The sequence below is a fragment of the Monodelphis domestica genome, chromosome 4 (genome assembly GCF_027887165.1).
Source record: "Monodelphis domestica isolate mMonDom1 chromosome 4, mMonDom1.pri, whole genome shotgun sequence".
Classification (NCBI taxonomy): domain Eukaryota; kingdom Metazoa; phylum Chordata; class Mammalia; order Didelphimorphia; family Didelphidae; genus Monodelphis; species Monodelphis domestica.
The window spans coordinates 410,435,750-410,461,292 of NC_077230.1; the positions used below are offsets into that span (position 1 = coordinate 410,435,750).

Sequence of the window (25,543 nt, forward strand, 5' to 3'; positions counted from 1 at the left end):
TAGCTAGTTGGCATAGTGGACAGAGTACTGGGCTTAGAATTGGGAAGACTTGTCTTCCTGGGTTCAAATCTGACCTCAGACACTTATTAGCTGTGTGACCCTGGACAAGTCACTTTGTCCTATTGGCCTCAGTTTCCTCCTCTGTAAAATGAACTAGAGATGGAAATAGCAAATCACACCAGTATCTCTGCCAAGAAAACTCCAAACAGGGTCAGGAAGAGTCAGACACAACTGGTTTGCCTCCGTTTCCACATTTGTAAAATGAGCTAGAGAAAGAAATAGCAAGTCACTCCAGTATCACTATCTGTCAAGAAGACACCAAATAGGGTCACAGAGTCAGACACAAATGGTTTGCCTCAGTTTCCACATCTGTAAAATGAACTGGAGAAGGATAATGGCAAACCATTCAGTATCCAAAAAAGATTCCAAATGGGGTCAGTAAGAGTCAGACACAACTGGTTTGCCTCAGTTTCCTCATCTGTAAAATGACTTGGAGAAGGATAATGGCAAACCATTCCAGTGTCTCTACCAAAAAAGATTCCAAATGGGGTCATTAAGAGTCAGACACAACTGGTTTGCCTCAGTTTCCTCATCTGCAAAATGAGTTGGAGAAAGAAATGGCAAACCATTCCAGTATCTCTGCCAAGAAAATCCCAGAAGGGGTCACAAAGTCAGACAGCACTGAAAAACAACTGAACCACCACCACAAACATTATTATTATTATTTTTTTTTTTAAAGAACAACAAATGTTATGGGTGCCTTTCAGCTTTTATAACCTAGGTATTTAGAGATGCAATATCCCCATCCTCTCTTATATGAAGAAAAATAACCAAGCACAATGAATACGAGGCTCGCATCTGGCAGTACTTCCAACATTCTGCCCCTGGATTCCGCCATCTTCCTGCCCAAAGTGGGAAGGCATATAAATATCATCGTTAGCATCCTTTCTTCTTTCTCCTCCTCTTTTGAGTCAGTCCTGTATGGAAAAGGCTTCCTCGAATGCAGCTGACCAACCTTTTCAGTATTTGGAGTCTTAGAGGGTCACTTGGGCCCTCGATGTTTAAGGGGTTCACATGGCCAGTAAATGCAAATGGTGGGATTTGAACCGAGGTTGTCTTGACTAGAAGACTCTACCCCAGAGCCATCATCATTCCCCCTGATGTAGTGAGCTACTCCATACACACAGAACCAACCCAATCTAATTCAGAACCAACCAAACTCAATGAGGTCCAGTGGAAAGAGTTCTAGATTTGGAGTGAGAGGACCTGGGTTCAAATCTTGACTTTACCACTTATTACCCATGTGGCCTTGACTTTTTGTTTGTTTGTACCTTGGTTTTTCCTCTGTAAAATGAGGGCGTTTGACAAGATGGCAAGCTCTGAATTGGTGACCCCTGTGCCTTTGGCACTCTGGAGTTCTCGCCGGTTAAAGACCGTCTGGTTCTGAGTGGAAGGATCCTTCCGAGCCCCAGTAGGGTCAGTCTGGATAGGAATCCTGGAGCCAGCCCGTCAGATGGAGAACAGCTCATTCTGCTGACACAGAGACATTCCTCTCTGCAAAAGAATAATGGAATCCAAGCTGAGAAACCCAGCATTACATTTCCGCATCAGGAAAGCATTTGTGAAACAGCTTCCAGATTCCCGGGGCCATCGCCATTCATTGCAGACACATGGGCCCCTGGAAAGGGAACTCGGGGAAGGTGCCTGTGGCTTCCTCGCTGGGGTCTGCCCTGCCCCTGCCCATGGCTTAGCCATCTCCCAGGGGATGCTGGAGCAGCTGTTAGATTCAGGGGTGCCCCAGCTCTCTCCCCACACACCTGTCTGACAGACACAGCTGCTGGGGCCTTTGGGGTCTTCAGTCTGGGGTGCTGACGGTCCTCCTGGGGCCCCTCATTCCTGAGGAGGGGCAGGTGGGATCTAATGTTGGATAATTCTTAGAAAATACAAAATAATAGAAAGATAACCAGACTTCAGGCTAAGAGGAAGGACCTTACTGGATAGCCGGGAGTCTCATCCCCTGTCCTGGCCTCAGTTTCCTCATCTTTGAATTAAAATAAAGCAATTGGGCCAAGGCCCCTTTCTGCTCTCATTCCTGTGATTTTATGGTTTCTATTTGGAGGCATTAATCCAGGGAGTTCCCTGACTAACTTGGCCAGTTGGTGGTGGTGAGCCTTGGTTTGGAGCTTTGAGTGGAGCCTCTGGGGAGGAATTCAGACTCCTGTGGGTGGGAAGCGCTCACTTATGTTGGCCTATAAAGGGGACATGAGTGTTGTGTGTGTGTGTGTGTGTGTGTGTGTGTGTGTGTGTGTGTGTGTGTCAGGTGGTGTGTACCCCCGGCCTGCCTCCCCCAGGGAGAAAGGATCCTTCACCTAGTGGCTTTGTATGCCCAGCACACAGCACGCAGCGCCTGGCACTTAGTAGAGACTTCATAGCTGTTTGTTGACTGTCTGGCCTCAGACCCTGGAGAGCTGGGGGGCCCTAGGCAAGCCACTGTCTGCCTCAGTTTCCTCAACTGTAATATAACAGCATAAGAGCACCTGCTTCATAGGGTTGTTGTTAGGATTAAATGAGATTTTTACACATATACACATACATATATACATATATATATATACACACATATACAGAAAGGTACACACACACACACACACACACACACACACACAGAGTTTTACTTTCTGTTTTAGTTACCGCTCCAAGACAGAAGGGGTTAAGTAACTTGCCCAAGGTCATATAGTTAGGAAGTATCTGAAGTCATATTTGAATCCAGGTCTTCCTAACTCCAGACTCAGCATTCTGTCCCCCATTACTTGATATTTATGAAGCCCTTATCTTTCTGTCCTCCCTCCCTCCCTCCCTCCCTCCCTCCCTCCCTCCCTCCCTCCCTTCCTTCCTTCCTTCCTTCCTTCTTCTCCTTCCTTCCTTCTTTCCCTCCTTCCCTTCTTCCTTCCTTCCTTCCTTCCTTCCTTCCTTCCTTCTTCTCCTTCCTTCCTTCTTTCCCTCCTTCCCTTCTTCCTTCCTTCCTTCCTTCCTTCCTTCCTTCCTTCCTTCCTTCCTTCCTTCCTTCCTTCCTTCTTTCCTTCCTTCCTTCTTTCCCTCCTTCCCTTCTTCCTTCCCTCCTTCCCTTCTTCCTTCCCTCCTTCCCTTCCCTCCCTCCTTCCCTCCCTCCTTCCCTCCCTCCTTCCCTTCCTTCCTTCCTTCCTTCCTTCCTTCCTTCCTTCCTTCCTTCCTTCCTTCCTTCCTTCCTTCCTTCCTTCCTTCCCTCCCTCCCTCCCTCCTTCCTTCCTTCCTTCCTTCCTTCCTTCCTTCCTTCCTTCCTTCCTTCCTTCCTTCCTTCCTTCCTTCCTTCTTTCCCTCCTTCTTTCCCTCCTTCCTTCCTTCTTTCCCTCCTTCCTTCCTTCCTTCCTTCCTTCCTTCCTTCCTTCCTTCCTTCCTTCCTTCCTTCCTTCTTTCCTTCCTTCCTTCTTTCCCTCCTTCCCTTCTTCCTTCCCTCCTTCCCTTCTTCCTTCCCTCCTTCCCTTCCCTCCCTCCTTCCCTCCCTCCTTCCCTCCCTCCTTCCCTTCCTTCCTTCCTTCCTTCCTTCCTTCCTTCCTTCCTTCCTTCCTTCCTTCCTTCCTTCCTTCCTTCCCTCCCTCCCTCCTTCCTTCCTTCCTTCCTTCCTTCCTTCCTTCCTTCCTTCCTTCCTTCCTTCCTTCCTTCCTTCCTTCCTTCTTTCCTTCCTTCTTTCCTTCCTTCCTTCCTTCCTTCCTTCCTTCCTTCCTTCCTTCCTTCCTTCCTTCCTTCCTTCCTTCCTTCCTTCCTTCCTTCCTTCCTTCCTTCCTTCCTTCCTCTATCTATCTATCTATCTATCTATCTATCTATCTATCTATCTATCTATCTATCTATCAGTGTATCCATCCATCCATTTATCCCCCTATCTCTCTCTCTTCATCCATCCATCCATTTATGTATCTATTGATCTATCTATCCATTCACCTATCTACACACACACACAAATCGGTCTTTAAGGTACATTTACAAGGATAGGGATTAGATCTGCTATTTCACTGGTAAAGAGAATTCCCACGTGATAAAACTCTCCCAATTGAGTCCAGTATCTGTTTTAGTTTGCTTTCTTTGAGAGTTTTCTCTTACATTCAGAGCTTTCATGACCTGTCCAGTGGCACCAAGTCATATTTGACTTAGACTCGGGTCTTCCCAGCTTGAGGCCAGCTTTTTATCCATTCTGCTACAGGACCTCTTGGGTATTTCTTTTCTTTTCCCCTAATTCTATCTTCATTCATTTCGACATGTCCCAATTACACCATTTAATTTTTAAGATGTTGAGTGTGAAATTCTCTGTCCCACACCTTAAAAAGGCACGCAATCCGATGTCCACACCTGTGAAGTCATTTCATGTATTTCCCAACCTATTGTGGAAGGAAGTAGTTAAACAGAACAAAATGGCCAATCTGTGTCCTCTTCTACATTTTTGCTTTGTTTCCCTTTCCTTGTGCATTTACAAAAGGCTTCTTGACGTGGCCTTTTCACCGTGGAACCCTCCCTCCCATTGGCGATTTCTTTCTGATCCAAGTCTGCTTCTGAGTCCCCCCAGATTCTCGTTGGGGTCCCCAGATCTCGGGGCAGTGGACCACTGCTTCAATTTCAAAATGTGAGGTCTGCAGGGCTTGGAAAAGGAGGGAAGGGCGGCTTCTGGGGAAATGGAATGAGTAACTAGTCAGTGCCTGAACTTCAGCGAGGTTAGGTTCCAGGGCGAATGCACTGTAGACTGTGCCATACATCAGTCATGGAAACAGGAAGGAACTGTTGTAGTTACAGAAACAGCCTTCCCGCTCTACTCTATAAACAAGATTTATGAAGCAGGGGGAGGGGGAGGGGACGGGGAAGGCTCATGGCCTCTGCCTTTAGGAAAGCCTCCTCAGCGTTAGCATGGCTTGACTTGGCTCTTCCTTCCTCCTTTCTCACGGATTCCCTTCCTTTCTCCCCAGCCCCTTTTTCAATGAAAGAAAAATCCATCTTTCGGCCCCTTCCAGAGATTCGCCGTCCAGTCCCATCCCTTCCTGCCTACCCCATGAAGCTTCCCCTTGGACAAAGAGAGGCAGGTAACCCAAGCCAACCACCGCCATGATGGTGGCCTTGACTGGTAGCGTATGCGACATTCTGTGCCCCCAGCCCTCCACCTTTCAGAGCCAGCTTCTCTAAGGGGCCTCCTTCAGGAGAGACAAAACAAGTCAAGCCTTCTCCTTCCCCCCAACAACTCGACCACCATCTTCCACCAGACCCCAATGACACTGAGCCCAAGAGTCTTGGGAATAGCAATGTCCCCCAAATGTCTGGATTAGTTTCTAGCCTAGCCTCCAGAACCAGAGAGAGAGATCATTGTGGGGAGAGAGCCCACCTTCCTCCTCCTCCTCCTCCTCCTCCTTGTTACCCATAATAGCTGTAGCAGAAGAGAGTTTCCATACTGGGAGTTCCCTATGCCAATGAAATCATAGCTTCCATAAAGTTAAAAACAAACAAGTAAAAAAGAAATAAAATGGCTATTTGTAGTTTCCCCAGGATTTGGCACATATGATATCATTTATGTTTCACTGTGCCCTCTGCTTCTTGGTGTTTTCTACCTCCATAATTACTTCTAGTATGCCGAACATATAGATCCTGAGGATCCTTATCCCAACTCCCCCTTGTATGTCAAGGCAAATCCTCAGAGAGTAGCTCTGTCTCCTCCTCCTTGGGGGTACTCCCAAGGGGTTGGGATATGGTTCTCATTCTGTTGGCTCAAGCCCTCATTCTAGGGTGTCACTCTCAGCATCATAGCCAATGGACTCCCAATGTCATTGACCATGTCAGTGTCTCCTTAATACCACTAAGATTGATTAGCTTTTTTTAACCCTCACCTTCTGTCTTAGAATCAATTCTGTGTATTGGCTCCAAGGCAGAAGAGCAGTAAGGGCTAAGCAATGGGGGTTAAGTGACTTGCCCAGGGTCATACAGCTAGGAAGTGTCTGAGGCCAGTTTTGAGCCTGTCTCTAGGCCTGGCTCTCTGAGCCACCTAGTTGCCCCTTGGGTAGCTTTTTAAAAAGGATAATTTCTGAAAAGATATATGCAAGAATCAGCGCAGAACACCTACAAAAGCAGGGCACCCTCTTTCCTCTTCACATCTCCTCAGTGTCTGGGGAGAATAGACTCCAACTGAAAGTCCCCCCACCCACCCACCCAAGATTCATTTTTGTGTTTAGCAGAGTTGTTGAGTTTGCATATGGGGCTAGGTTGCTAAGCTTGATCAAACAGGACACTCTTCAGGGCTTGGCTACTGGACCACTGGTCTTTTCTGATCTTTGAACACTCATGAAATTGCATCCTGGGCTCTTCTATCTCAGCTATCCAATTCAGTTTATTTTATTTATTTCTGAAACCCTTTCCTTCCATCTTGGAATTGATATTAAGGCAGAAGAGAGTTAAGGATTAGGCAATTGGGGTTAAGTGACTTGCCTAGGGTCACACAGCTAGGAAGTATCTGAAGTCATAGTTGAACCCAGGACCTCTAATCTCCAGGCTCTATCCACTGAGCCACCTAACTGCTCCTAAATTCAATAAATAAATATTTATTAAGCATCTTCTATGTGCTAGGCACCCTGGGTATACCAAAAAAGGCAAAAGAAAGACAGTCCCTGTCATCAAGGAGCTTACAGTCTATTGGGAAAGACAACAGGCGTGTGTGTGTGTGTGTGTGTGTGTGTGTGTGTGTGTGTGTGTGTGTACACAAAGCAAACCATATACAGGATAAACAAGAAACAATTAAGAAAGGAAAATCCTGTAATTAAGAGCAGTTAGGCAAGATTTCCTGGAGAAGATAGGATTTTACTTGGGATTTAAAGGAAGTCAGGGAGATCTGTAGTCACAGTGAAGGAGGGAGAGTATTCCAAGCATGGAGGATAGCCAGAGAGAATGCTGGGGGCTGAGAGATGGCATGTCTTGGTCAAGGAGCAGCCAGAAGATCAATGTCACTGAACCGAAGAGTAGGTGTTGGGGGGCAGTGTGGAAAAAGAATAGAAAAGTAGGAGGTAGCTAGGTTAGGAAGGGTTATGAATGTCATAGGATTTTGTATTTGATTCTGGAGGCTCTAGGGAGCCAGAGAAGTTTATTGAGTAGGGGGGGCTGACTTGATCAGAAAGTCACGTTAGTGGCTGAATGGAGGATGGACTGGAGTCTGGAGAGACCAAGGTGGGCAGATGGACTAGGCAGCATTTGTAGTCATCTTTCAGCAGGAAAATGGGAATGCAAAGAGGCAAAGAAAGAGATGGCATGTGTTCCATCAAGCAGTAATTAATGTATATTTATCAGTCACCTATTATGGGTCAGGCACTGTGCTAAGTGCTGGGATACAAAAAGAGGTAAAAGATAGCCACTGACCTCAAGGAGCTGTTCACAGCCCCATGTCCACCTAAGTGAGGTTGCCAACTCTTCCTACCTCACTCTTCCTACCTAGAAGCTTGTTGTAGTTTTTGCTTCTGTCACTACTAGGAGAGGAGAAGGCAGAGACAGAGACAGAGAGTGGAGAAAGAGGAGAGAGACAGAGAGAAAGAAAGAGAGAGAGACAGAGAGACACACAGACAGAGAGAGAGGAGAGAGAGAGACAGAGACACACAGACACACAGAGAAGAAGGAGAGACAGAGAGAGACACACACACACACAGACACACAGAAACAGAGAGAGAGGAGAGAGAGAGACAGGCAGACAGACAGACAGACAGAGACAGAGACAAACAGAGAGACAGAGACAGACAGAGAGGAGAGAGACAGAGAGAGAGAGAGAGAGAGAGAGAGAGAGAGAGAGAGAGAGAGAGAGAGAGAGAGAGAGAGAGAGAGAGAGAGAGAGAGAAAGAGAGAGAGCACATACTTATTTGTGCTTCATGTGCCAAATGAGAAGATTGGACTAGATGACATTGGAGGTCCTTCTAGCTCTAAATAGCACCCAGGATGCTATTTAGATCTAAATGATCCAGAATTGTCCCTCTAAGGCTGGAAGGACATTCAAGCTCCTCTAGCCCAACCCTCCTCTCAAATGACAGAGGAGGCGCCTGAGACCTTGAGCCTTAGAAAGGTTAACGTACTGCTTTGTGGTCATATGGGTAGTGAGTGACAGAGCCAGCATTTTGACTCTGATCTTCTGCCTCCAAATGTAGTCAGCTAGTCAACAAGCATTTATTTAGTGCCTACTATATGCCAGACACTTGCTAACTGATCACAGTCTAATGGTATGGACAATATACAAACAAATATGTACATATAAGATTAGATAGATAGAGAAATGGATTGATGGATAGACAAACATACATAGATAAATGGATGGATGGATAGATAGATAGATAGATAGATAGATAGATAGATAGATAGATAGATAGATAGATGGAAGGATGTATAAAAGGATAGATAGATAGATAGATAGATAGATAGATAGATAGATAGATAGATAGATAGATGGATGGATGGAAGGATGTATAGAAGGATAGATAGATAGATAGATAGATAGATAGATAGATAGATAGATAGATAGATGGATGGATGGATGGATGGAAGGATGTATAGAAGGATAGATAGATACATAGATACATAGATACATAGATAGATAGATAGATAGATAGATAGATAGATAGATAGATAGATAGATGGAAGGATGGATAGATAGATAAATAGGTAGAGGGATAGATGAATGTATGGATGAATAGATACATAGATGGATAGACACAATAGGCAAATAGATAGCTATGATATGATACACTAGAAATCATCAATAGAGGGAATGCACTAGCACTGAGAGGGATCAGATAGTTCAGTCTTCTTTGTCCTATGCCATATTGTTGTTGTTCAGTCATTTTTCAGTCATGTCTAATTCTCTGTGATCCAGTTTGGGGTTCTCTTGACAAAGATACTGGATTGGTTTGCTATTTCCTTCTCAAGCTCATTTTACAGATGAGAAATTGAGGCAAACAGAGTTCAGTGACTTGCCCAAGGTCACATAGTATCTCCTCTGCCCAGCCTGGTACCATGTACTGCTCATGGTAGGCAGGTAATATTTTTCCATGATTTCCCATGAGGCATTCCAGGAAGCCATGCTCAGAATGAGCTAAGGCATGGAGTTTTGATCCTGATGGGCTTGGGAGACAGTGAGGACGCTGGCTTTGTCAGATGACTAAAGAATACGAGGAGTAGAACTTTGTAAGGATTCCTACTCTTCCAATGGCCTTATTTGGGGAAGCCTCTCAAGTATCCGAGGCCACGGATAACTCAGTGTTGGATGGGATCTCCCCAGCCCTCAAATCCAATGTGCATACATAAGGAATCTCTACCATAACATGACTTGGTGGTCACCTCTGCGGCATCTCAGGATCCCGCCACCTGCCCATTCCCCTTGGAACAGCTCTAAGTGTTAGGAACTTTTTCCTGACACAGAGCCCCAAAACTGCTTCTTTGAAATCTGCTCACTGCTCCTGGTTTTGGCCACCGGGCCAAGCAAAACACGGCCAACTCCTTGCCCATCATGTCCTCCCAGAATCCTCTTTTCTCCAAGCTGGAGAGGGAGTTCTGGAAAGTGAGTGGGAAGTAGGGGAAACTCCTCTGGTCTGGTTGATCTAATCCATTGGTATCTCTAATCCCGGAATAATCGAGAATTGGCTAATAGTCCTTTAGTGTCTCCAGTGCAGAGAAAGGAAGGTTCCTTTTGCCCTGACTTGTCGGTAGGAAACATTCCAGAGCAATCATTGGGTTTTATGAGCTGGCCTCTGGAAAAGAAAATGCAGAGTGGTTGTTCAAGCTCTGATGTCTTTTTTTTTTTTAATGGATTCATTTAAAAAAATTTTTAACCTTTTGGTTGAATCAGGGCAACTGTTTCCCTAGACCTGAGTTACCTGGCTTCAAATTAGAGACCTCCCACACATTACAGCATTTCCACATCAATGGGGACCTCTGAGCTCCAAAAGGCCAACTCCTGCTCACCCAAGAATCCCCCACCATGTTCTGTGGAGATCACTTCTTGTAGAGAAGGGGAGTCCAGGACCATAGTAGGGAGGCATGGTCAGGGCCCAAGGACCCCTCCCTGCACCACGCTTCCTCTCCTCCATTACTGGTGGTGACCTCCTTTCCTTCCCAGAAAGAACAGTCATTTGCCCTTAGCTCAGTGTTCCAGGCAAATTAACCTATCGCTTTTTCCTGATGTTCTGTTGCCTTCCTTCCCACTTCTGATGAGAGTCCCAGAATTCCTTTTTTTGCCTTCATCTCGAAGGGTCCCAGCCTTCCTTCAAAGCATAGATTGGATGCAGTTCCTATGGCACCCCTTTAGGGATCCCCAAGTTTTTAATGTAATCCCTACCCCCTCACCAACTCCAGATGTTCACCTCAGAACTGAGAAGCTTTGGGTTCAAGTCTTCCTCTGACACATACTGACTTTGTGATGACCCTGGGCAAGTCTTTTAATCTCTCAGTACCCAGGCATCCTTCTAATAAGACTATAAAAGTTTTTTTTTTAATTGTTATAAACCCTTAACTTCCATCTTAAAATCCATATGGTGTATTGGTTTCCAGGCAGAAGAGCAGGAAGGGCTAGGCAATGGGAGTGAAGTGACTTGCCCAGAGTCACACAGCTAAGAAATGTCTGAGGCAAGATTTGAACCCAGCACCTCCCATCTCTCGCCTGGCCCTAGCTACCCCCGAGACTCTAAGTTTTGATTGAGATGCCAGCCTGCTCTGATAAAGGGAGTTCCTTCACTGAGATTCCTCACAGGTTTAGACAAAACAATTGTATTTATTTCACTGTCTGCATAGTGTTATCTTGCAATAGAATGTAAGCTCTTTGAGGGCAGGAATGGCCGTCTGTTTCTCTAGCACTAGTGCAGTCTGCTGGGTGCTCAGTCTCTGGCTGTTAAATTGCTCTGGGGTGACCCACAAGGCAGGTGCTCTCCGTACCTTTGGCTGGAGAATAGCTTAAGAGCTTGGTCCATCTCCGGGCTGTGTTGTCCAGGTGGAGGGATGTGGAGGTGTAACGTCACACGCAGGCTTACCTCGTACCCAGAAGTGGCTGGGAAATGTTTCAGAGGTTCTACATGATCAAAGGGGCCAAACATGAAAAAGGGAGATGCGTGAGTGTCTGTCTGTCTGCCTGCCTGTCTACCAAAGGAGCTGAGAAGTAACCCCAGCCTCGAATTGGAACTTAGACCCAAGTTTGAAAATGGCGTCTGCCCTCTGTCTTCCTGGGACTCTGATGCTTGGGTCTAGGCTAGAACTGGGGTGTGGAGGGACCAAGAGAAGGTGCGGAAGCTGCCCCTCTCCTCACCCACCCAGGAAAGCTGCCAGAGGGAGAGAGGATTGGGGGGGGGGGGGCAGACCTTTTGTTGGTTGCTGCTTGTGAAGGCAGCAGGGGAGCAAGCCAGGCTGATCCCCAGAGCAGAATGCAGTGAGGCTTGAACGGATATTTTGGGATGGGACAACAGTTGGCAACAGTCATTCTGGGGGCTGGAGGTTACCATGAGTCATCCTGGCTCAGGCTGGTTATTTCAGTAATGGCTCTGAGATCATCCACCATGCAAGGCTGCAGTGGGACCGCGAGAATCATGGGGCACGAGTTAGAACACTCAGCTGACATTTGTATGGGGCCTGGGGGCTGACAGAGTGTTTCCTTTGTAACAGCCCGGGAGGTGAGTAATAAAGATGCTGTTATCCCCATTTTAAAGATGGAGAAACCAAGACTCCGAGAATTCCCTGGAAGGGACTTGAGAATCCTTCTACTCCAATCTATGCTCACCCCATGTTTACTAAGTGAACTTAAAGCATTAATCCTGTAGAGGGTAGGGATTGCTTCATTTTTTCCCTTTGTATCTCTTGTGCCTGCCACATAGTAAAACACTTAAAAGTGTTATCTGTCTATCTATTCATCCATCTATCTGTCTATCTATCTATCTATCTGTCTGTCCATCTGTCCATCATCCATCTAATCTATCTGTCTGTCTGTCTGTCTGTCCGTCTGTCTGTCTATCATCTATCCATCCATCCATCTTTCCATCTATCTATCTATCTATCTATCTATCCATCCATCCATCCATCATCTATCCATCCATCTATCTATCTGTCCATCCATCCATCATCCATCTAATCTATCTGTCTGTCCATCCGTCTGTCTATTTATCATCTATCCATCATCTTTCCATCTATCTATCTATCTATCCGTCTGTCATCCATCTAATCTATCTGTCTATCCATCTGTCTGTCTATCTATCATCTATCCATCCATCCATCCATCCATCCATCCATCCATCCATCCATCCATCTATCCATCGATCCATCATCTATCCATCTATCTATCTATCTATCTATCTATCTATCTATCTATCTGTCTGTCTGTCTGTCTGTCTGTCTGTCTGTCTGTCTGTCTTTCTACCTACCTTTTTATCCATAAATGTTTGTTGACTAACTAAATAACCTTGACAAGAACCACCCTCCTACCATGACCACATATCCAATAAGTGGTTATCTGCAATCTTCCAGTGCTGGGGAACTCATTACTGCCCATTCAACTTTGGAACAATTCTCATTCTTAGAATGTTCATCATATTGTTAATAGTCATTTCAGTTGAGTCTGAGTCTTCATGACTGTTTGGGATTTTCTTGACAAAAATATGGAGTGATTTACCATTTCCTTCTCCAACTCATTTTACAGATGAGGAAACTGAGGCAAAGAGTGAAATGACTTGCCCAGGGTCACTCAGCCAGATAGAAACTCAGGAAGATGAGCCTTCCTGATTCCAGGTCCAGCACTCTACCTACTGAGCCACCTAGCTGCCTCTTTATCCTGACATCAAGCCAAAAATGAGCATCTCTGCCATTGCTCCTAATTCATTTCAGTTAATTCATTTGACAAGTATTTATTGTGCACCCTATCTGTGCCAGGCACTGTTGTAGATGCTGCTGGGGATCCAAGAAGCTTTTGTCACATTGGGGTAAAACAACATATACTCTAACAATGAAGTTAAACAACAAATTAAATTGAGCACGTGTGCGCACTCACACACACACAAACACATCCCAAGTCATCTCTTCTCCAGACTAGAAATCTCCATTCCTTCAACCAAGTCTCTTGGGTTCAAATTCTACCATTGAATCTTCCTATTTGTCTCTTACACATGTCATTGCTGCACTATGGACTTCAGTTTCCTCTTCTGTAAAATGAGGAGGTTGGACAAGACCAGGAGTCCTTAACCCAGATCAGGAAATCCCAAGGGAATTTGTGGACAGAATTCATAGAGTTTATGAATACAGGTAGGAGGAGAGGCAGTGCAATGGATAAAGTACTGGACTCAGAATCCAGAAGACCCCTCTTCCTGAATTCAAATCTGGCCTCCTAAATATGTGACCCTAGGCAAGTCACTTCACTGTGCTGGCCTCAGTTTCCTCACCTCTCAAGTGGGCTAAAGAAGGAAATGGCAAACCAGTATAGTATCTCTGCCAAGAAAACCACAAATGGGGTCACAAAACATCAGACACCACTAAGCAACAACAAAATGAGCTTGGATGTTAAAAAAATTACATCTTTATTTTCACTGATTTCAAATGGGCATTTAACAGTGCCCTCCATTATGAATTTTTAAAAATCATTATATGGAGGAGTCCATAGGCTTCCCCAAAGATCGAGGATCTGTCAAAGATTAAGAACTCCTGGTCTAGTCGTCCCTAAGGTCCTTTCTTCCTGTGATCTGAATTTAATACTTTTTCTGCCACTCATTTTTGCTTCGGCAAGCCACAACCTTTCCTGGCCTCAGTCCCCTCATCTGTAAAATGGGAGAATTAGCCTACAAATCTTCCATTTTAGCCCTCGGTCTGTGACACCATGATTGTGTTTGGATTCCACCATGTTTCCTCAGCCCACCAGCATCTCTTAAGTGCTTACTGTGCTCCAGGCATTGTATTAAATGCTAGTATACAAAGATAAAAGCATAACTACCATCTCTGTCCTCAATGAGCTTACATTCTTTTTTCTTTTTTTTTAAACCCTTACCTTCCATCTTAATGGTAAGGGCTAAGCAATGGGGGGTCAAGTGACTTGTCCAGGGTCACACAGCTGGGAAGCTAGGACCTCCCATCTCTAAGCCTGGCCGTCAATCCACTCAGCCACCCAGCTGCCCCAGCTTACATTCTGATGGGGAAGAGCAGGACAGGTACATGCAAGGTGGATACAGAGGAGATGGAAGAGAATCTCAGAAGGGAAGGGATGAGCATCTGGGGAAACTGAGAAAGGCCTCCACAGAAGGAAGAATTGGAGGTTACTAGTGGGATGACCACTGTAACAATTCAATTCGTTTCTAGTAATAGAAATATTATATTTTATGAGTTTTTTTAAAGATGATTAGAAATCAAGGACACAAAATAATAAACCCACGTGCCTAGGGCTGATCAGCCCATTCACATTTTACTCACTACATCTTGCCATGTCCAAGTAGAGGAAGAGAGAGGCCAAAGTAGGTGTTACAGCCAGTTTAAATACAAATTGTGATCTCGCCCAGGTGGGGATTCAGGTGAGATTATAGGGAATTCTGGGTAGTACCAAGGACTTCTGGGAATTGAAGTCTGGGGTTCAAATCTCCATTTTACACCACAGGAAGGGTTTTGGGGGAGTCCTAAGCTCAGTGTGAGCCTACACTGCCCTTCCCGTGTTTGTGGTGGCTGTGGCGGCGGTTCTGAGCCCCCCGGGAGACCTCTGGTCCCCAGAGCCGACACCTTTTCTCCTCTTTCCTTCCTATACCAAGGGAGGGGGTAGCCTGGAGGGCTTTGGGGCCCCACGGGCTGTTGGCTAGAGGCTGGGCTGGATGTAACTTGCAGGCTTCTGGTAGCAGTCACATAGGAATAACACCCAAATGAAATACATATTGGGGCAATAAAACGTTGCTGGTTTGATACTGAAGAGGATGGGAAAGGCTGTGGGCTCAGAGATTGCTGGAGGCTCAATCAGTGTGACTGTCGGGAATAAATATATTTGTTTGCAATTAAATAAAGTGTCCTTGGCCAGATTAGCAGCGACTCCCGTGGAAAACAGCCTGCCCTCCCGAATGCCAGGAGAGTCCATTTTCCTCCTGGATTCGGGAGTCCGCCCAGTGGCGGGGAGGCCCAAGGGCTGGGGACCGAGGTGGAGGGTGGGCATCTTGGAGCCAGACCAGCCTTTGTCTTGAGCGAATGGGAGCTGCGTGTGTGTCTCCCAGGGGCGTGAAGCTGCCACCCCTTCTCTTTCCTCCCACCCACTCGCCTTTGGCCATCACAGACAAGCCAGGAGACCCGTCCTTCCTCCCAGCCTCACCTCCTTGTCTCATCAATGCTTGTAACTCCGTTGGCCTTGGCTTTCTCATCTCTATGATGAAGGGGTTGGATTAGACCACGTCTGGGGCCCCTCGGAGCTCTGAGTCCAAGCTCCTGTCACTTCTTTTTCTTTTTTTAACCCTTACCTTCTGTCTTAGAATCAATATAGTGAATTGGCTCCAAGGCAGAAGAGCAGTACGGTCTAGGCAATGGGGGTCAAGTGACTTGCCCAGGGTCACACAGCTGGGAAGTGGCTGAGGCCAGGTTTGAACCCAGGATGTCCCATCTTTGGGTCTGGCTCTCCATCCACTGAGCCACCCTGCTGCCCCACTCCTGTCACTTCTGATGAGTTTGATGGCAGACTCTTTGCCCCGCCAGATGCAGCTCTGTTCTGTATACCATGAATTTCTCCAACAGACTTCAGAACTGGATTATCATTGGTGACGAGAATGTTCAGGGCATTTCAGTGTGGGTCTGATTGCTTCATGACTCCCTTTGGGGTTTTCTTGGCAGAGATGATGGAGTGGTTTGCTGTTTCCTTCTCCAACTCATTTTGCAGGTGAGGAAACTGAGGCCAACAGAGTGAAGTGACTTGCCAGTTCATGAGCTAAGATACCAGAGTGGTTGACCATTTCCTTCTCCAACTCATTTTGCATATGAGGAAACTGAGGCCAGCAGAGTGAAATGACTTGCCCAGGGTCACACAGCTAAGATACCAGAGTGGTTGACCATTTCCTTCTCCAACTCATTTTGCATATGAGGAAACTGAGGCCAGCAGAGTGAAATGACTTGCCCAGGGTCACACAGCTAAGATACCAGAGTGGTTGACCATTCCTTCTCCAACTCATTTTGCATATGAGGAAACTGAGGCCAGCAGAGTGAAATGACTTGCCCAGGGTCACACAGCTAAGATACCAGAGTGGTTGACCATTTCCTTCTCCAACTCATTTTGCATATGAGGAAACTGAGGCCAGCAGAGTGAAATGACTTGCCCAGGGTCACACAGCTAAGATACCAGAGTGGTTGTACCATTTCCTTCTCCAACTCATTTTGCATATGAGGAAACTGAGGCCAGCAGAGTGAAAATGACTTGCCCAGGGTCACACAGCTAAGATACCAGAGTGGTTGACCATTTCCTTCTCCAATTCATTTTGCAAGTGAGGAAACTGACAGAGTGAAGTCACTTGCCCAGGGTCACACAGCTAAGATACTAGAATAGTTGGCCATTTCCTTCTCCAGCTCATTTTGCAGGTGAGGAAACTGAGGCCAACAGAATGAAGTCACTGCCCAGAGTCACACAGCTAAGATACTAGAGTGGTTGGCCATTTCCTTCTCCAGCTCATTTTGCAGTTGAAGAAACTAAGGCAAACAGAGCGAAGTGACTTGCCCAGGGTCACAGAGCTAGGAAGTATCTAGGCTGGATTAGATCTTCTGGACTTCAGGACCAGCATTCTATGCATTGTGCCACTTAGCTATATTACCATTCATGATGCATGTTTCTCCCACTCTGAAAGAATTGAAGTGGATTTTTCTAATGAATGTTTGTGAGGGAGGCAATAGAAAAGTCACTGTATGGGTGTCACATGGGGCAGCGAGGTGGCACAGTGGATAGAGTGCCAGGCCTGCAGTCAGGAAGGCTCAAATCTAGCCTAGTAGTGTGACCCTGGGTAAGTCACTTAACCTCATTGGCCTCAGTTTCCTCATCTTTAAAATGAGCTGGAGAAAGAGACGGCAAACTATTCTAGAATCTCTGCCAAGAAAATCCCAAATGGGACCAGGAAGAGTTGGACATGACTAAAAACACCTGGACAACAACAAACCAAGGCTTAGAGAGAAGCAAAGGGATGTGGCCAGATTCACAAAGCTGGGGAGGATCCTGAATTGGCTCTTCTGATTCCCAAACCTGGCCTTGTTCCCCATCCACACAGTGATTCCCAAAGCCTCTCTGAGATTCTTTAATGGTGACCATGAACGAGTCAATTCCTCTCAGTTGCCTCATCTCTAAAATGGGCATAATCATAATCCTCCCCCCCCCAGGGCTATCATGAGGCTGCCCCGTACAGAGTGAGCACTTAGTAAATGTTGATTGATTGATTAATGCAAGTAAAGTGACTTGTAAATCTGCATGCCCCACGTAAATGGCGGCTCTGATCTGTTCTTTCTCTGCTACTTGACCACCCTGGGAGGCACAGCCCTCCTGGGTGTTGTCTCTCAAAATCCATCATTAGGAATAACTTGGCTGTCTATAATAGTCCCTCGGGCGCTGCCCAGGGTAGCTGGCTGCCCCTGCTTGGCCAGCCTGGTAGAAAGAATGGGGAGGAGCTCTGACCGAGTTATAATAAGTGTCCAAGGGACTTGTCTCAGCCGGCAGCTCCTCTGGAGAAACTCTCCATCCCAGATCTCCCCTTTGAGCTCTGAGAATGAATGAGAGGGAGAAGAGAGCAGACATTTCTATAGTGTTTGGGTCTGCCTTACAAGCAATACTGTGTATGGGTTCCAAGGCAGAAGAATGGTCAAGTGACTTGCCCAGGGTCACACAGCTGGGAAGTGTTTGAGGCCAGATTTGAATCCAGGACCTCTTTATTCCAGATTCCACTCTATTCACTGTGCCACCGAGCTGCCCTCAAAGCTGACTTTCTAGCCTAGATGTCATACTCTCTCTGAGAGAGAACAGTGATCCTGGAGTCAGAAATGCCTCTGACACTCCTTAGCTGTGGACCTCTAGATAAGACACCTAACCACTCACTGAGTCAGTTTTCTCCTCTGTAAAATGGAAGTAATAAGAGCCCCCACCTCACAGAGTTACTGAGAAGATCCAATAAGATGATGCAGAAGTAAAACCTTTCAGGGGCAGCTGGGTGGCTCAGAGGATTCAGAACCAGGTCCAAAGACAGGAAGTCTTGGGTTCAAATGTGGATTCAGACACTTCCTAACTTGGTGACCTTAGACAAGTCACTTAATTCCCATTGCCTAACCCATCCCTTCTGCTGCCTTGGAACTAATACTGTAGATATTGGTTTTACTGAAGGTAAGGGTTTAACTTAAAAAAAAAAAAGGAAATCATTTTGCAAACTTTAAGGTACCAAAAGAATGCCCGCTATTATAATTCGGTATTATTGACTGGTATCATTGACACCATTTTGTATACAGGGAACTCCAAGGTTTAGAAAAAGTTAGATGACTTGCCCAAGGTCACATAGCTAGTAAGTGTCTGAAGAAAGATTTGATCTCAGGTCTTCTGATATCAAGCCCACCTGTGATATTCCCAATACTCCCCTGGGGAAAGCATCCCAGGAGGCTCAGGACTGCCCTTAAGATGTCCTCCCTGCTTTGCTGCTCCGGGACACTGGACCCCCCTTAGCAGAGCCTCTGCCCCTGCCCACCCCTGCTTCTTTGCCCTCAGTCCTATTTCTATGGCTGTTCTTCCTCTGTCTTTCTGTCTCTCTGACCTGTTGCATTATTGATTGCTGGGCAAGATCCTCGCCTGGTGCTCGCTGGGGGTTCCAGCCGCTTCCGAGGTCCTCCCCGTCCAGTCTAGGGGGGCTTCCCGAAATGTGCTGCTTTTTTCACCCCTCCTCCTCCTCCTCCACTGCACCCCATCCCTCTCTTTGTTAGCTGGACCAATTATAGAAATAGAATTTGGCCCAAATCTCCTTCCACACACAGTGCCTGCAGGCATTTGCCAGGAACTTTTTTTTCCTTTTGGTTCCTTTCATTTTCTTTTTCTCTCTCTTCTCCTGCCCCTCCCCCACCTCTATCTCTGTCTCTGAGTCTCATTCTTTCTTTTATCTCCTCTCTTTTTCTAACTCTGATCTCTTTTTCTATCTTTCTGACTCTCTCTCCTCTTTCGTCTCTTCTTTCTGTCTCTTCTCAGTCTTTTCTCTGCCCGTCTGTCTCTGTCTCTCCTCTCCCCCTCCCTCTTCTCTCTCTCCCTCTCCCTTTCTCTCCTTCCTTTTTCCTCTCTTATTTCTCTCTGTTCTCCATCTCTCTCTCCCTCCCCCCCACTCTCTCTCTCTCTCTCTCTCTCTCTCTCTCTCTCTCTCTCTCTCTCTCTCTCTCTCTCTCTCTCTCTCTCTCCCTCCCCCCCCCACTCTCTCTCTCTCTCTCTCTCTCTCTCTCTCTCTCTCTCCTCTCTCTCTCTCTCTCTCCTCTCTCTCTCTTCTGTCTTTCTCTCTCTCTTTCGGAATGTGATGTCACGCACACACATTGGCGCTGGGCAGCCCTAAGAAAACCACAACGGGGTGGGGGGGGGGGGAGAGGAGGCGGGGACAGGGGCAGGGGCCAGAGGGGCGGGCGGGGGCCTCTGCTGGGGTTTGGCCTTTACCTGCAGGGGGCGGGTGGAAAGTTGAGCACATAAGGGAGGAGGAGCTGGAGAGCTCCCAGAGAGAGCTCAGCTCTGTCCCGGCTTGCATGGTGGCTCCCCGTGCCTGGCTGCCTGCAGCTCTGTGGGCAGTAGCCGGGTCAGTGGGTGCATCCTACTGTCCACTTGGAGCAGGGCGCTGCCCACCGGGACATCCCGCTCCTGCTGGCTCCTGACATCTTCCCTTCCTAGCTTTTTCTGCCTGGGGGAAAGAAGTTCTATATCTTCTCCCCTCTCCACTCCACCCCTACCTCCTCCTCCTCTCTTACCCCAAATCTACCCCCTCCGCCCTTTGCCTGAGAGAAAACCAGCCACCCGCCTGGCCATGGGGCCAGGCTACAGCTGGTATCGGGTTGTTGTTTGCTGCGTTGGGGTCCTGGGGGCGCTGAGGGGTGTAGCCAGCACCCACTACCGCTACCTCTGGAGAAACTGCTATCCCTGGTTACCTGGGTCAGACGGGCTACGCTGTGAACCCCGTGGAGCGGAGGGCAGGTAAGTGCGGGTCCTCCACCGGACACTTGGGGCTCTCTGGGCAGCGAGCGTCCTTGGCCTCGGTGCCACAGTGGGAGAAGGGCTCCCGCCCTCCCTTCCACACCCTTCAGGGCTGCCAGTCTTTGTACCTTTAAAGCCTTGGGAAATCAGTGAGCTGGGAGGATGCTGTTCAGCCTTCCCAGCCAGACTGACAGAGTGCCGGATCTTCTGTCCCAGAATCTGGGTGCGAATCCCAGCCACGCCACATACTATCTTTGAGATCCTAGCTTTTCTGGGTCTCGGTTTCCTCATCTGTAAAGTGAAGAGGTTGAACTCTATAGATTTTGAGGTTCCTTTCAGCTCTCCATCTCGAACCTGGGTTTGAATCCTGGCTCTACCCTCTCTTCCCTATTTTTATTGGGACTAGTTACTGAATTTTTCTAGGCTGTGGTTTCCTCATTTGTAGAGCTGGATTTGTGAGTCACAGGGTCTGAGTTCAGATTCCCTGCGCCACTTATCAGGTACCTGCTTGATCTGGGACATCACTTACTTTTCTGGACTTGACTTTCCTCATCTGTAAAAGTGAAGGGATCAGACTGGATGGGATGGAAGGTTTCTTTCCAGCTCAGAACCCATCAATCTATGTATGGCTTTTGTCTCAGGTGGCTTAGGGACGGGGATGAGACTGGAAGGGGAAGGCTGCCTTGGGAGGCGGGGAGATTACAGTCCACTTTTATTTCTCTAAGAGCTCCCCAGGGTGATGGCTCCTGCCAGGGCTGGTGCCCCTGGGTGCCTTATGTAGGAATGAAACCAGTAAAGCCAGCAGCCAGTTGTCTGTTGCCCCATAGCATAGTATCCCTCTGATTTTGGAGTTTGCACCCTTAAAGTATCTCCAATGATCCTGCTGTTATTTCAGTTCTCATTTTTTTTCTTGAAATCCTCCACATCCTGGGCTCTCCTGGAAGCCGAGATTTGAGCAAAGGGAAGAAGCTCAGTGGACTTTTTTATCCCTCCCCCTCTCCCTGCCACTTAGTCAGCTCCCCAGGGAGCCAGGCAGCCTTGCCTTTTAACTGGCTGTGAATAATTCAGCATCCTTCCTCTTGTCCCCAGCCTCAGCTCCCTCATGCCAGAATAATTACTGACAGCACCCTGGCCACTAGCTAGGGGAGATCACAAAGCCCTTCTCTCAGCAGCATTCCAAGGTAGGTAGAGAAGACTTGTGGGCAAGGGCTTGGGGAGAAGCAACTCAGACTGGCAAAGCCAGCAGCCCCCACTCTACAAGGCAGCGTGGGGAGGAGAAGAGGTCTTGGGATCCTTCATTAGACCTGGTGGGGACCTCAGAGCCCATTACATCCAACCCCAGGCTGGCTTCTCAGAAATGAGACTGCGGGGGAGATGATACTCTGCAAAGTATAATGAAAAGAGTACTGAGGACCTGGGTTTGAATACATCCAGAGCTTTGTGACCTTGGACCAGTCAGATCCCCTTTCTGAGCCTCAGTTTCCTTCCCTGTGAAACGCCCAGTAAATTGTCAGGTAAATTTGTATGTAAGTGCTAGGATCTGGGGTGCCATAGTGGGGGCAAGCAATGAAGGCAAAAGGAGATTTTCCCTCCATTTGTTTCAGGGTAGGAGAAGCTATATGGCCAGTGTGTTTGGGGGGGCTCCCTCCTAGACTGGTACACATGATATGTTTTCCCCTAAAATGCTTTAGTTGTTTCAGTCGTGTCTGACTCTTTTGTGGCCCTATTTGAGGCTTTCTTGACAAAGATGCTAAAGTGGTTTGCCATTTCCTTCTCCAACTCATTTTTACAGATAAGGAAACTGAGACAAACAGGATTAAGTGACTTGCTCAGAGTCACACAGCTAGTAACTGAGACCAGATTTGAACTCCAGTCTTCCTGACTCCAGGCCTTGCACTCTATCCACATCTAGCTGCCCTCCCTCTCCACACAATAAATCATGAGCTGAAGTTGAGGACAGACTGTCTTTCTTTTTTTTCTTTGTACCTTCATGACCTAACAAGGTGCCAACAAGCATTTATTTGGCACCTAATGTGGGTTAGTCACCATTCTAGGCACCCAGACTACAGCTCCTGTCCTCAAGTAGCTTGTATTCTATTGGAAAGACAAGCAAGAACCCTGGATGCAAAGGTCCTAGTAGGCCAGGATAGCTTTCTGCAGAATGGGACCCTGAAAAAGATCTCGATGGAAGTCCCGGACTTCAAAAGGGAGAAATGAGGAGGGGTGAGGATTCCGGGCTTGGGAGGAAAAAGGGAAAAGTCAAAGAGCCAGGAGATGAGCATCCATTGTGAGGGCCCAACAGAAAGGCCAGGATGACTTGTTGAATTGACTTAATCATGCAATCCGAAGAACTGTCCCTAGATCGTTTTGCTTGTACAGTCGTTTGTAGGTTCCAGCTTTGGGTTTCCATCTTTCCTGAAGTTGCTCTAGGACAGATCTTGGACTCTCACTTTCTCACCTGGAAACCTGAAAGCCACTCCTCAGGACTGCAGTGCCACCACCCACTTCAGTAAAGAAAAACTCTGGCCAGAATTGGCATAATTGATGGGGCAGAGGGGGGAAGATCGACTGATTGGGGACGCCTGATGGGTTCCTCTGAGTCTTCCCAAATGTTCTCCCTGAGTTCCCAAACCCCTCTCCCTATCCCTGTTCCTATGAATTAGAGAAGCAGTGGTAAGAACACTGGCTTTATGGTCAGAGGACTCGTCTCTGCCACTTCTACCTGTGTGACCTTGGCCAAGACTCTTCATCTCTTTGGGCCTCAGTTTCTTCATCTGTAAAATGATTTGGTGGGGAGTTAGACTAGATGGCCTCGGGGGGGCCTCCTAAATCTGTCATTATGAGCAATGTTCAGAGATGCGTGTTTAAAGATTTGTTTGACTTGGGATTCCCATTGGTAGAATATGCCTGATCTTCACTCGCATCCCTACTTCTTATTAAGATCTGGCATCCCAACTCTTTTGAATTACATCCCCTTACCTTGAGTCCAGACGCTCTTGTGTTATAAAGAAGAACATTTCAAGCAATATATGAGATAGAGGTGCGGAATGGATTTTTCTCATTATGATCATCCCCCGAGACTATTGGAGGCTAGGAAAGAATGGCTGGCTGACTGGCTGGAAGAATGGATGAATGGATGAATGGATGAATGGGTGGATGGATGGATGGATGGATGGATGGTTGGATGGATGGTTGGTTGGATGAAAAGCATTTATTAAGTGCTTCTAGGCAAAGCAACGTGATAAGCTCTGGGTTCCAAATAGAAAAAGACAATTCTTGTTCTCAAGGAATTCCCATTTTTAAGGGGTCGGGGGCACAACACATTTGGAAATTCCAGCTGCAGATGGCCCAGTGGGCCTAAGGATGAAGCCAGATGACAATGCAACTTCTTTTTTTGTTATTAAAAAATCTAAACACCAAATAAAACATGCATTGCAATTTTACATAATTTTGATGACGTTTCTGTTGATAAAACAACGATTCTTTTGATCTTATACCATTTACTAATACTAAGGATTTTGATTATGAGACCTTTCTTTTCTGGGCCTTCTGGTACCATGGCTGGAAGGAACTTCGGCTCATGCATTTAGAGCTGAGAGAGACTTTAGAGACCTCTGAAATCCAACCCAGTTATTTTACAGGCAAGGAACTGAGGCACAGAGGATAAATGATTTTCTCAGGGTCACACTGCTAGTAAGTGTCTAAGGTAGGATTTAAATCCAGAAGTCTTCCTGACATTGAGTTTAGTCATCTTTCTATCCACAATAGTGGGCTGCTCCTAAGCAACCTTAGAGGTCATTCCCCTCATTGTACAGATGAGGAAATGAATGACCTAGAGATGGGCAGAACACCTTGCTAGAGGTTGCAGAGATAAGAACAATGTCAACATTCAAACCTGGATCTAGTGAACCAGTTGATAAAATGTTCTGCATAGATTATCTAAGAGAAGCATGGCAGACTGGAAGAGAGACCATCTTGGATATTGGAAGACCTGGGCTCAGTCCTACTCTGACACATACTGGCTGTGTGACTCTGGGCAAGTCTTTGGACTTTGGACTCTTTGGACCTCAGTCTTCTCATCTGGAAAAGGAGGCGGTTGGACTATATGGACCAAAAGATCTCTTCCAGTCCACAATGTAAGGTTCTGTGATCCTAAATCAATGAGATAATATTTGCCAAGCACTTCACATAGTGACTGGTATGTAGTAGGTGATAAATAAGTGCTTATTCCCTTCTCTTTCTTTTCCCTCCCCCATCTCAGTTATATAGTCCTTCTGAGGTCTGGTTCCACCATCTATAAAATGGGAGGAGTTGTACTGAATGAACTCTGCAGCCCCTTTTTATGTCTATATATCCATGACCTTACAATTGCCCATCTGTGAGAGATCAGTGGAATGAACTATAGCTGTTTCTGAACGTCCATTGTGATATGGTCTGGTGATGATGGAACATAGTTGGGTTCCACCCATCGTGATACCACCATGACTAACGATGGATGGACCATAGCTGGACTGGGACTTTCCATGTGATAGTCCAATGGAATGGACCACGACTCTAACACAACCTCCATGTGATAGCCCAGTGAGGATGGACTCTCTTCATGGTTGGTGAAGATGGTACAGTTGGTTCTTACCCATAGGGAGATAACTTAGTGATCATAGATCAAAGTTGGTTCCCACCTTCACTGGGATAATCCAAAGAAGATGGACCATAGTTGTCTCAACTGTCCATGTAGTAGCCCAGTAGAATGACCAACAACCCTTCTTCAAACTCAGTGTGAAATTTCAGGGAGTTGGGCCTCAGCTACTTCTCATCCTTCAAGTGACTGAGGCGTCCAATGAAGATGGAACCCAGTTGACTCCCACCCTTAGTAAGATAACGTGGTGATCTTGGTTCAAAGTTGGTTCCTCCTTTTAATAAGATGACCCAGAGAAGATGGACCACAGCTCCTCTTTTTCTTCAAGTGTGATAGTTGAGTAGAATGAGGCCACAGTAGCTCTCCAGCCTCACTGCAATGGTCCAGCAGAATGGGCTGTAGCGTCTCCCCATTCTGTGGTCAGGAGATCCCTACTGCTAAGACAGATCTCTTTCCTGAATAACTGTTAGGCAACAGTCCTAGAAAAGTAGAGGCCCCTTCAGTACCTAGTACCTAGAGTGAGTGTGAGACAATTACTGGGGAATTAGGGCTCTCAGGAAGACCTGAGTTCAAATCCAGTCACAGATACTTACTAGCTGTGTGACCTTAGGCAAGTCACTTACCCGCTGTCTGCCTCAAGGTTTCCTCATCTATAAAATGGAGGTGATGATAATAGCACCTCCCTTTCAGCTTTTTTTGTGAGACTCAAATGAGATAAT

General features: G+C 46.8%; 1 protein-coding gene across 1 annotated transcript in view; it reads left to right on the forward strand.

Moving 5' to 3' along the window:
• The first annotated feature begins 20,021 nt into the window (after positions 1-20,021).
• Positions 20,022-25,543, forward strand: part of MEGF6 (multiple EGF like domains 6) — a 149,147-nt gene continuing 143,625 nt past the window's right edge. The window contains exon 1 of the mRNA XM_056826200.1: positions 20,022-20,188. Within this exon, the coding sequence (XP_056682178.1) occupies positions 20,022-20,188 (167 nt within the window). The remainder of the gene's footprint in view (positions 20,189-25,543) is intronic.